Source organism: Accipiter gentilis, chromosome 25 (genome assembly GCF_929443795.1).
Source record: "Accipiter gentilis chromosome 25, bAccGen1.1, whole genome shotgun sequence".
NCBI lineage: Eukaryota > Metazoa > Chordata > Aves > Accipitriformes > Accipitridae > Astur > Astur gentilis.
This window is the reverse complement of record NC_064904.1, coordinates 9,942,056-9,954,443: the sequence shown is the minus strand read 5'-3', so window position 1 is coordinate 9,954,443 and position 12,388 is coordinate 9,942,056. Positions and strand designations below refer to the sequence as shown.

Sequence of the window (12,388 nt, the reverse complement as noted above, 5' to 3'; positions counted from 1 at the left end):
TGCTTTAACATGCTGAGTTACATCTTTCTTACATAAACATACCATCAGAGTCACTTGGAAAGTTTGCTGCCCAGGGTGTTTTTCTTCCTTTTTCTGCGTTTGCTGCCAAGGTCCATGTCATTCTTAATAGCGTGTTCTTAAGTGTTTTGGCACTCTAAACCAAATCCGGCATGAGCTGCCCAGCAGGACTCGGCCACAGCACGGGGCCAGCCAGCGAGGGGCCAGCGTGGGCAGAGCGTGACCCCCTGCGAAAAACAAACCCACCGGGCTCGTTGCAGGCTCCCCTGTGGCCTCCCGGACAGAAAACATTCACTGCTTTTCCAGCCTCCTAAGTTTGTGAACAAGATCTCTTGTTTTGCTTTCCCTTTCGGCTGTTTACCTACCCGGACAGCACCGGCAGCACCTCCGGCAAGAGAAACATCCAGCTTGGACGGCTTCGCATCTGCAGCCCCATATCGCAGCTTGCAGATCGTACAAAGGAAGTTTTTGTACGTGCCAAATGAAACAGAAGAAATCACCGATACTGTGAGAGCCGATGCAGACACACCTTTGTAAAATCCCCAAACCTAGTCGGAAACAGGAAAAAGAACACTTTTAAGAGAGAATGGCATGCGAAAGCATCTGCCCAAAAACCCTGGCCATACATTGCTGAGCCAAAACTTACTCCCATCTTACAGCTCATCGGCAAAGCTAAATTTCATCCTGACCCTTCTCCCAACAAATGGTTGTACGTAACTGCTGCCTGTCCTCCCCAAACTGGCAGAGGAAGCTCTGCTTCTCTGAAACAAGTCATCCGTACCTGGTATCAGCAATTCTGATGAGAGGTACTTACTTTTTCTGTCCTGTATGTTTCCTGAATGCAGTGCCAAATCCCACTGTAATGCCTCTCAGTCTGAATTCTCACCTAGGAATACAGGGGCAACTTTGAAATGCAGATATCAGATTTTTAAAAAAATTTTAAAAATCAACAAATGCCATAGCAGCAAACCAGATAATTAGCCATTAAATAGCATCACCAAACAATTTACTTTTTTTAAAAAAAATAGAGAAAAACAACACAGCCAAATAAAGTGAAATATGTTGATGTAACAAAGCTGAAAGCATTGCCATGGGACTAGTTTTCTAAAAGGGAGGAGGAAAGCAAAAGGGCCTGTTTGTTTTCAGCCTGTAGTCAAGAAATAAAGGTCCAACAGGTAGGTACCTTCACTGTCTCCAGCGGATAACCCACTGCTGTGCTTAGACCACCTGAAACAGAGAGTGTATTGGAGATGGTTAACAATGCACGTCACAACAGACCATTTTCCCCCATGGCAGGAAGGCAGAAAAATGCAGCTTCAGAGCACTGCTGTGCTTGGCACCAGACCTCTCTTGAGCTCCAGAGAGAAAGTTTGAGCCAAGAATAACAGAGCAAAACGCACAGACTTCTCTGTGTGACCAAGGCACGCTCAGAAGAGGAATCTGAGCATCACAGGAAGCTCATCAGGAGGAATAACACCACAGTGCAAACCGAGACTGGGGGAAACACAGAAAGCACTGCTGCAGGAAGGTTGGAGAGATGACTTGTATGATATTGGACTGTTTCTGTTCCCCCTCTCACCTTAGACGGTAAAGCGTCTTTGGACTATGACCAAGCACCCTCGCATGAAGTGCAAAGCATCCCCACTCACACGAGGGGGTCTCTGGAGCAATTTTGGTTCTCCACTCTTGGAGATATTAAGGAAAAAAAGCAGCAGTCATGAAGATGTCTATAAAAGAGGGGTGGTCCTCAGCAGTCTGTCTTCCTTCTTGAAGGCAGGAGAGGTCCTGCTGCCGCCTCCTGCACACCAGGGACTGGACACGTGCTGCACCTTACAGAGCACATCTAACGCCCTGGGTGAGGAATTTGTTGCGCATTAGGGTCCGTGGCACCATGCTGGACTCAGCCTCTGAAGCGCATCTCCTACATGCACCGAACACTGCTGCAAAAGCAGAGCCAGAAGCAAAACCAAAGGTTGCCTGGAGCCCCGGCAGGCCGGTGCGACGCCGGGGCGCAGCACAACCGGCACGCTGCTCTGCGGTGGGACCACCCGCCCTCCGCCGCTCGGGGCTCGGCAGGATTCAGGGGCAGCGAGGGATCAGTGCCGGGCGTGCGCCAAGGCGGCGTGCTCAGCCGCAGACCCCACGCACCGGCTCACCGCGACTCCCTGCCTGCGGGAGTGACGGCACGCCCAGCCTGCTGGGGAGCTTGTCAATCCTCTATCGACACCCGGGCTCATTTTGAGACCTTCAAATAGCCACTGGAGTTAGAAATGCCGTAATCCTGCGAGACAAAGTGTCCTGGTTTCAGCTGGGATAGCGTTAACTGTCTTCCTAGTAGCTGGTACGGTGCTATGTTTTGGCCACGACACAAAGTTACTGCCTTAGTGGCAGATAAGGAGAGCAAAAGAGCTCCAACATGGACTTCTCCCGGTGGCAGTAACAAACAGATCACCCACCATCCCTGCCCTTTTACCTCGCTGCATTTCTCAGCTCTGATCTAAATGCATCTGTTGGCAGATACAACGCTGACCAGCTAACTCCCTCCCAGTACATCAACTGCCAAGTCATCTGAGAGGAAACCAGGCTGGGGGACGATGGAGCTGTAGCCATGTGAGTTATTTAGATAGAAATCAAGTTCAGAAAAGTGCTGTATGAGCCCTTCAGGGGGTCAGGCAGTCATAGATACAGTGCATGTCTGGTGGCTCACAGGTTGGAAACGGCCTCTCATTGAGTCCTTCTTTAAAAAAAATAAAACCCAAGATACTTAAAAATGTATTAGTTGCTGCAGGTATTTCACTAGGCATGTTCACCTGTGATTACACATCTGCTTGGGAGCTCTGGAAAGCTCTACGGCGTTTTGGAAAAAAGCAGCAGCTGCTGGCGTGAGTCACCAGGAGACAATCCCGAAGTGCCTTACTCTGAAGAAAACAACCAACAGCATCTTGCTTGCAGAAAAATGAGGTTTGTTCTTCAAAAATCTCTATCAAATCTGCCACCAGATAACTAGCAATGAAAACGAAAAATGGGCCAAGAAACCACCTTCTGTATTTCGAAACCAAAATGAGATCAGGCTGGAAGTGAGACAGCGAGGGGGAAAACACAACCAGAGTAATATGGCTTGAAGGAGCAACGCCTCTGGTCCGAGCAGAGTGACAACGCACAGAGTCACCCGGGGCCACCTACGCTGTGGCAGATTCCCGACCGCTGGCCAGAGGCAGACTGCAAACACGAACCCCGCCAGCCAGGGAAGAGCAGCACATAACTCGGTGTCGGCACGACACTGCTGACCTCAGAGGTGCAGTCCCCTGGCCCAAGCACCCCTGCTCCAGGCGGGAGGATTTGGCATCGCATGGGTTCAGACTTCCTGAACCTTAGATTAAGCAGCCATGGGCTGGCCAGACGCCAGCGATGCAGGGGCACCGTGTGCCTTGCACAGCTAAGCCCTGGCTTGCTCCACCAGCTCAGGAAGGTAGGAGCCTTGGCTCATGCACATCAGGGACCAAGGCTGATTTGGGTCAGTGCTTGACAAGAAGTGTCCTCCCTTCTGGAGAAATTGTCCTGTTCACACATTAAGATGCAGAGACAGCAGCAACATAAACAAAATAAAGCAGGTTTTCCCCAAACCAGCCTGTTTCTCATTGCTTCTCAGTCCCAAGGGCTCCCCACTCAGCCTGGTTCCAGCAAGGACCGAACATCTCCATTTGGGAGGAGACCATAAAGGAAAATTTTTCACTGCTCCCACCAAAGTGGAGATGTGAGCCCCCCAAATCTCCAAACAATCACAGCCTGCCATGAACTGCGCTCCTTAAAAGCCAAATCACTCCGAGCAGTTAAGTTGTCAGAGCTGAAGAGCTCAGCCAAGTCTATCGAAGGCTGAGGAAGAAGGGCTTTGCAGAATGTCATGCGATATAAATAGCCTGGGACAAAGATAGCATGACCCACACATGCCCTGTTTGCACAGCAGAATTGAACAAGGCCAGCAATGCATAGCATGCATACGGGAGTTGGTTCATGTGGGACTCCCTCCCAGTAACACTGTAGCAGCTGTGACAAAAACAAATAGCAAAATCAGGTGAATAGTCTTTGCTGGGTTTAGTGAGCCATTTTTTTATGCCTACTTTATCTGCGATGTTCTCAGGTATTGTTCAGAGGTTGCAGCATCCCACACACATATCGCGCAGGGACAAAACTGGGTTACGCACAGTCTCTTCATGAGTCAGGCCACTTCGACCAGGCAATTCAAATGAGGAGGGATCCTGGCAGGGTGGCCACCACAACAGCTATCAGCAGAGAGCAAGCAGCAGCCCTACGGAGCCCACCAGGCTGCAACAGCTCTGAGCTGTTGGCAACCCCCTGGCTAAGAAACCCAGGGAGAAGCAGGCATCATGGTCCTTACGCTGCATGGGTAGACAGCAGCTTCCAAAGAAAGACCTTTGTTTTGTGAAGAGTTGGGAACATAAGAAGTGCCCCGTACCCTAAACAAGCTGAACTCCATCCAGTAACACGACCCTGGCAGTGACCAGCAAGAGCTGCTTTAGCTGTAAGGACGAGGAGACAGCATGTTCCCTCCGTAGGAGGACTATTTTATCTACCCTTGGACCGCATGTGACTGGTGTGTGACCTTGTAGCAAGATGTGGAGAAGCCCGGGCATGCTACAGACCCTGCTGCTCTACCACTGTTGGGTGAACCTCAACTCCCCCTTCCCAAATCTTTATGCCTGGCATAAGAATCAAGTCATCTCCTAGTCATCGATAGCCCTGATCATCAACACCCATCCCCTGCCATGGCCCAGGCTGCTGCTGTAGCAGGGCTAGAAAACACATATGGGATCACAGGAAAATTCAAGTTGGAGGGGACCCTGGGAGCTCTCTAGTCCAACCTCCTGCTCAGCTTTATTGGCCAGGAAGGACATCCTTACAGATGAGCAGCTTTCTCCAACTCTCAGCCCCATTTGGTGGTTATTGAAAGTCTCCACAGTCACTAAGCATGTTTCTCTCACATTCTTTCTGTCTGGAGTCACAGCAGGTCACTGTTTTCTGGGCTGAAGATGCTGAGCCTGTCCCATGGCCGCAGAAGCAATAGCTCAGAGGAGATGCACAATATTTGTGCAGGTGCCTGAGCCAGGCTGGATCGTTACATGGGATTCAAAAGGGCAGCACCTCTGCTGTTTTCCAAAGGTGCTTAAGCCATTCTTTCTCCAAAACACTCTGAAAACAGATCAAGGTCACAAGAATGTAATTCCCTAAACAAAAACTCTGTTATTATCTGTGTTGTCTTTTGAGTTGTTTGATACACTTCAGCTGGGTTTGTAGCCTCCATGCGAATAGGAAAACTGCTTCAGCCCTAACAAACACAAGCCATGAAATAAGTTCAGCACCAAAACCATCCCAGTTCTTGCAGGAATGCTGTCCCATCCCCGGAAGCTGTTCCATGTCGGGGTAGGGAGCGTGGCCCTGAAGCCCAGCCCAGGTACCTCGCCCATGTCTGTGCAAGCTCGCAGCAGGGAACAGCATGCCAGAAGACACTCCTGTCCGCCAGTAAACAGTGTATTATCCCTCTTAGAAAAGCCCCAAGCTGGACACAGGTGACAAAACGGAAAATCTTGCTCTCTGACATCCTGGGGTCAGTGAAGTGCGTTAAAACAAGCAAAGACATTTCTGATGCCAGCTGGAGCTCCCCGGCCTGCATCCCCCCAGGCTGAGCCCATTTCCAGGGCACCCATGGGAGGTGCTGGCTGCATGGCCGGGCAGCACGTGATGCTGGTGCCCGGACAGGGAGGCTTCACACAAATCACGGCCTCACACAGGAGCGGTGGCAGAATGCCGAGGTGAATGGCCACTTTGAAACTAGTGTTTTCAGCTATCCACATTCCCTTGCAAAAGAAGTTTATCCTTAAGTGGCTCAACCACAACTGTGCCAACAAAAGCAAAGGAGTCCAAGCAGTGAATGCAACCATCGCTGCCCTGCTGAGCTGAGCCCAGTCATTTATGGGACGTCTCGGGGGGCTTGGTGAATCCTTCTGGGATGAGCATCCTGTTGCCAGCCTCAGCACAGCCACCGAAGTAGCTGAGTACTTTAACTTTGGCAAGGAAAGAAGAGGATAAAGGCAAGCTGTCATGGAGGGGTTGGTTATATCCCCCTCTCCCATGAAGGGTCCTTCCTGAGCAGGGTCCTCCAGCACCCTGGGGAAGGCCAACAACCCAAGCAACAGGCACCTCCGGGGCTGGGTGCTGTTGAGATGCCAAACCTTGCCCCATTTGCACATTTTGGATGATGAGCAATAAAGGGCTGCAGGGTAAAACTCATCATGGTCCTTCCCAAGAAATGCACACCTGCACTGGGACCACAGGCTGCTCCTGGTGAGGGAAACTGCCAAATTTCGGCAGATCTCAAAGTGAGATCTGACATGCAGGCTTGGGAGGGGCGTCTCAGCCATCTGACAGATTTACCTGGCTTTTCTGGCAGCTGTGACCCCAAGGCTCTCTCTTGGTATTTGACATTCCACTAAACCTGGCAAGATTTCAGAAAAGAAACAAGACCGGTGGCTACATTTTGTTGTTTAAAACAAAGCTGGATTTGAGCAGTACATGCTCTAAAATTACCTAGAATGGAATCACACTTTTCTCCTTTTACTTTTTTTATATATGGCTAACCTACTTTCTCCCAGATCAAAATCCGCTACGTAGCACGCCTGCACTGAAATTACCGTCACAACTGCAAGTACATATTAACCTAAGATAATGCAAAGGTCATTCATTCAGAGCTTCTTCACTGTGAAGAGCCATGCCTCCAGCCTCCCGTCTCACAAACCGCATCCTCAACCCCCCAAGAGCCACGACCCCGATAGCCTGCCGGGACTCCCAGGCACCAGACCTGTGAGGTTTTGCTCTCCGGGCATTACTCGCCGGTTTGTATCTGCACACAACGTATTCCACTTTGTCTCTTCCTATCAGAGTTTTGCCCTGTCGCACTGCAATTAGACTGGAGGAGATTGCAGGGCAATGACCTCAGCTGACCAAATTGCAGTGCTGCCTCTCCAGTAACTCTGTGAGCCTGCTCTGATGACATTTTCCACTTAATAAAGATGAATGCACTTTTAACAAGCAGCCCCCATTGAAAGACTCTCAGCTTTACCATTGAGACCTGCCCGTTAGCTGAACAAGAAGGAAACACAGCAATCTGCTTTCATCAACAAGCACTAGTTTGTGTATTTACCTCCAATGGCCCCGGCAACGAAATCCATCCAGACTGGTCTGCTGCCTCAATTACCCTGATTAAACGTTAGGGAGGTAGAAGAAGGGAGGATATCGTTTTGGTCTTTCCAGAGCCCCGCAGGTCCTTCGAAGACAGTGTGATTTGCAATACGAATCACCTTCCTACTGTCTCCTCTTGCCTCTGGGGATTGTGAGCCTTGTGAATACTTGATGAATTTGTACACTGGAGGCAGAGACGGGAAGCCTGGAGCTGTTCCAGGAACACAGTGAATAAGTAATCCCGCGAAGCCCTGCAACGCTGCGCCAGAGCCGCTGTTCCCAGTGCCTTTGTGCTTGGAGAACCAGAAGGGGTGGTGCCTTGCAGGGTAACGCTGGCTGTGAAGGGGCCATTCCCCGTTGTACTTATTAACCCCAGAAGACAGCCTTGCACGCTTGTTTGCCAGAGGACGCTCTTGCCCTGCGCCATGGAGAAGGGGCAGAGGTGGCTGTGTATGAGCTGCCTCCTCCCCCCAGCCCAGCGTACCCTTCCTCCATCTGGTGAAGCAGACCCCTTTCCCATCAAGGAAAATTCCTTGTGCCCTTCCCAAGGAATTTTCCTTGGCTTTCCCAGCCGACACAGCTCACCCTAAACCTCTACCCAGATCCCCATAGATTATTACCTGCTCATAGTGTATACCTGTGGTGAAGGCCAGAAATTACTCCAACCACATGCAAAGCGTTTGCTACTCTTTCAGACCGCAGGGTAGTTTCCCCAGCCCCTGGAGGAGCTCTGTTCCTTCACGCCTTGCTCAGTCTCCCAAACCCCTTTCCAATGTCAGCTTCTTGCTGAGTTCAGTGGCGGAGCAGGAATCACTATTGCTGCTGCCCAAACTCCAGCATTTTGTCCTGCAGGGGAGATGGGAGATGGATTTTGCCAGGAGACTGGTCCAGCACCTAATTTTTTCTTCCTAATTTACAACCAGCACAGGGTGATGATCTCAGCAGGGGAAAGAGAAAACCAGAGAGAGAGATCTGCTCATCAAGGGGAACCAAGATTTCAAGAAAATGCCATATTGCCTATTTTTGCCCAACAACCCTGTACAGGGGGGCTGCACATCTACACAGAAAGGTTAAGTTTTGCCCAGAGTAAAACTGGAAACCAAAGTCCTGATGCAGTGAAGGGCTTGCCAAGTCATGACCTGAATTGTACTCCTTTTGAAGAGGTTTCTCTGGGTCAGAGCCAAGGCACATTGGCAGCAAAGGGAAAAGAAAATTTCACGGCTGCTGCCCCCCCTGGGTTGGCTTCACAGAGGAGCTGAGGACTTCAGTCCTCAGTGATGTCTCACACACATTTCACAAGAACCTACTTCTGTCTGAAGTGCATATTTTGGATGGGCTGACGCATCAGTGACATATAGCACAGGTCAGTGTGAGGGCTCAGGGTTTCTGGGAAGTGAAAATTAAAGAATTTTTAGTAACTCGCTTCCCATAATTTCTTATGTGTCCTTCCCTGAACACTTTCTGCGCTGGAGAGAACAGTTTATTCCAGTAAAACATCATGCAAGGACAGCAAAAGCTTAAAACAAGAAGTAAAATATTATCTAGAGAGATATCAGTGTAGCCGCTAAAACACACTGGGTTATTCAGTAGCCCTTCCTTTTACACCTGGTGACCATACAGGAGTTATTAACGGTTCATCAACAATCTGTACGTGCCAAGTGGGGGGAAAGGTGCTGTTTCCACTTCTCCTACCAGCCATTCCCAGTTGCTGTCATTGTGGGCCCCCTCCAGCAGCGGGACCCGGTGTGGGACCTGCTGTGTCGGTGACACACGGGTACAAGGACACGGTCCCCTGTTGTGGGGCAGCCCGGGAGCCTCCTGGTTCCTGCGGAGATCAGGCAACCTGCCGAGCCGCTCCAGCCTGCGCCGCAGCAGTCACCGCCACCTTTGGGGTCACTCCTTAGACATCACTGTTTAATATTGCTTTTCTGGGAGCTGCTTCCAGGCAAAGTGAAGAAATTCATTATATTCCCTATATGACAGTGTTGCCATGCGTTCCCTCCCATCACATGGTTAGGGGTGTCATGGGGGGGGGGGGGGGGCATTTTTCTACGTATTGCAGTGATTGGTGCAGTATTGGCAAGAAAATAGAGACTGGCTGGCATGTCACACTGACAAAATTGTCAGAGCTAATAAGTATTTCCCATGAAATGTCACAAGACCAAGCAAAATTTCTACTTTTTCTACCTGAGCTGAACAGCTCAAAGAGAATCTTCCTCCTGAAACTTTCTGAGATTGTAAAAAATAACCCAACCAACCCCCAAACCTTCCCTTTGCAACAGAAAATTAACTCTTTTAAAATTATCTTAACCCTCATTCCCACCAACACTTCTATCAAAATGTTAGTTTGCTTTATATAGCACAAAGCTGACTCCAGATTCAAGCATTTTGATAACCTTCTGATAAGGGTTTCAGTCACTTTGGTGAGGTATACTGGGAGAAGTCACATTTTCCATTTGACTGGAATGGCTCTGCAAACAGAGACCATTCAGAAGGTGGCCATCAGAAAGAAGAGTAGTTTGGGACTTGAGACATTTCACCTTGTCCCGTGAAGATGTCACTGGGGGCAGCCGGCTCCAGAGGAATGCATGCACACAGCTACTTTGGGGACGTTTGCCTCGACAGGGGCTTAGCATGAGCCCCAGGCAAACACAGTCACTGCTACTGTAGTCTCCAGTCCTTTGCTCCCAGTGTCCGGCCAGGACTTAAAGGCAAATAGCATCCACTGCCATGCTCGTCAGCTCTGTGTGACCCGCTCAGCCCAGCCACCACGCGAAGGCAGCGAGGGCAGAGCCCTCTGGAAGAGAAGCCCTACACGAGTGTTGAAGTATTCACACACGAGCAAGTATGTAGGAAGGTGTAATTCAGTGTGAAGGAAACCCCATCGGAGAAATGAAACCTGTCTTACTGTGTTTGCTGTTACTTGCTGGCACACCCCAAACAGTACAGACCAACTCCCTGCTAAAGAGAGTTATCGTCAAGGCAGCGATTCAGCCTCCCTTACCAGGAATCCTCCTAGAGATGTAGAGTCCTTGAGATCTCACAGTCTTTCACACCTTGCTGAAGAAGCTTCCTCCTTCATCCCTTCTTCCCCAGGTTTCAGAGATACACTAGCTCTCATATACCAGCCTCATTAGAAAGACTTACCAGAATCCAGCCCCCCAATGGCCCAGGTCAACAGAGACAGCCCAAAGAAACCTTGAATTAATAGGAAGATCTTCAAGATCACCTACGAGTCATTCCTGTCACCCTTTGACACAATGTCCAAGGACTGTCAGAGATCACTGCTAGTCCAGCTTGCAAAGAAACACCATGGTCCACATCTATGCAGGGATGAGTGAAAGGGCCTGGCCACAACCCAGGTGGTCTTCTCAAAGCCTGCCCTAGGAAATGACACACGAAACGCACACTTTGAGCCTCCACAAGGGATAGTACTCTACTAGAAATAACTCACACGTCCTTTCCTCCGGTATCAAACTGTTTAAGAGCGATTTGTTTAAAATGGGTGAATTTCACAGGGGATTTTGAAAAAGCAGGGCACGGAAGGTGCTGTCAGATGAAGAGACAGATCTGACGACATGAAGCAATCTGCAGGAAATTATGAAACTAAGTGGCAGAAAAGCGAGGAAGGCCTTAATTTTGCACAGTGCCGGATGGATGAAACACTCCATTTGCTTCACAGGAGGAGGCAGCTGTCTGCCCACCCAGGCAGAGAGAACTGCTTCACGGCTAAGGCAGCAGCAGGGTTAGAGGACTCGTACAAGTGTATGGAGCAAAAGGAAAGGTGGAGAGGGAGACTTTAAGTAGGTAATAAATGTTAAATAACATCTTTTAGGTGAGGCAAAAAAGCAGGGGCATCCCTTTACCCCTCTCCTTCCACAGCTCACTCCCAGGACAGGACCAGCTCCATCCATCCTGCAAAGTGAAAGAGAAGCCTGTCCTCTTTTGCCTCTGCAACCACCTGCTAGCTCGTCAAGCCAGATTTGTGGAGAAAATGTTCCTGCCTCATTTCCTGCCAAAACATGCTGCATTTTCTATTCCCCTCATGCTATGTGATATCACACTCACATGCATATCCATTAATTCCTGTCCAATTTATTTTGGAAAAATCCTTGACTGAAGAGACTGTTCAAACAGCGTTACCCCGCTACGTCACCAGGCTGTTTGCACATTGCGGAACTGGAAAGAGTGACACCAGCTCTGCTGAGCTGGCAGAGCCTGGTGCTTGGCTTGCGTGGCGGTGGGTGGAAAGGGGGGTGGAACCTCCTGGCTCCAGCTGTGTTATGGATTTTCAAATCAAAGTGTCTCATTGTCCTTTATCTCAGGTAGTAAAGAAAAACCAATAATTCCAAGGACACAAACATTCGCAGCAGGAATTTCACAGCAAAACAAACAAAACTGGTAAGGAAACCACTCTGACCATTGGCAAGTGCATCACTTTTAGCCTGATATAAGTGATCGGTGATTTCACCTCTGGAAAGCTGATATAAGGTTGTACTGCTTCTACACGAATTTCCAAGGGAAGGGAAAATAACACATTTCCAAGAGGACTGAAGATGATTGCAGTAATTTAAGAAGTGACACAGATTTTCTGGCTTTGGGGAAGTCACTCAATCTCCCTATACATAATCTTCTCTTCAGCACAATCGGTGTGCTGTATGTCCACTGCCAAGAAGTCACTGCAAGGATTCAGGCTCTTCTCAGAAAGCCACAAGTCTGTGTTCAGAAGTAAATCATGGGAAAAGGTGGAAATAACAACATTAGCACCTATCCTACAAAAACACCCATGTGAAAATATGTCTATATTAAAAATGGCATTGCTCTCACCGTTCTTTTAAAGTGTTATGTGAATCTTGCACCCAAATACTGATCTTTACAAAAGAAAGAGGAAATGTAACGGTGCACCACCGCAGTCAGCTCTGGGAAAAGATTTTATGCCAGCCGACATTGCTAGCACTTTGGAAGGACTCCTGACTGATGGAGGGAGAGGATGTCAGGACTGTTATTGACTTTCCAATTGCACTTTGAGCCTCTTTGCAGCCTCTTGCATATTTTCTGCACTTTAATGAACAGAAGATGTAGTCAGTGACTTGGCAGCAGGCTTGGAGAGCCAGGA

General features: G+C 49.3%; 1 protein-coding gene across 11 annotated transcripts in view; it reads right to left on the bottom strand.

Annotated features, from left to right (window-relative positions):
• Positions 1–12,388, bottom strand: part of SLC25A47 (solute carrier family 25 member 47) — a 28,244-nt gene that overhangs the window by 5,640 nt on the left and 10,216 nt on the right. For 6 of the 11 annotated variants that reach the window (XM_049828943.1, XM_049828945.1, XM_049828942.1 and 3 more), the window contains 3 exons: positions 1,202–1,245; positions 833–904; positions 384–566 (listed from right to left, as the gene is read on the bottom strand). In XM_049828943.1, the coding sequence (XP_049684900.1) occupies positions 384–566; positions 833–904; positions 1,202–1,245 (299 nt within the window). Of the gene's footprint in view, positions 1–383; positions 567–832; positions 905–1,201; positions 1,246–7,234; positions 7,879–7,909; positions 8,119–12,388 lie in introns of those variants that run through there. The other 5 variants (XM_049828948.1, XM_049828947.1, XM_049828949.1 and 2 more) reach the window with 2 other exon arrangements.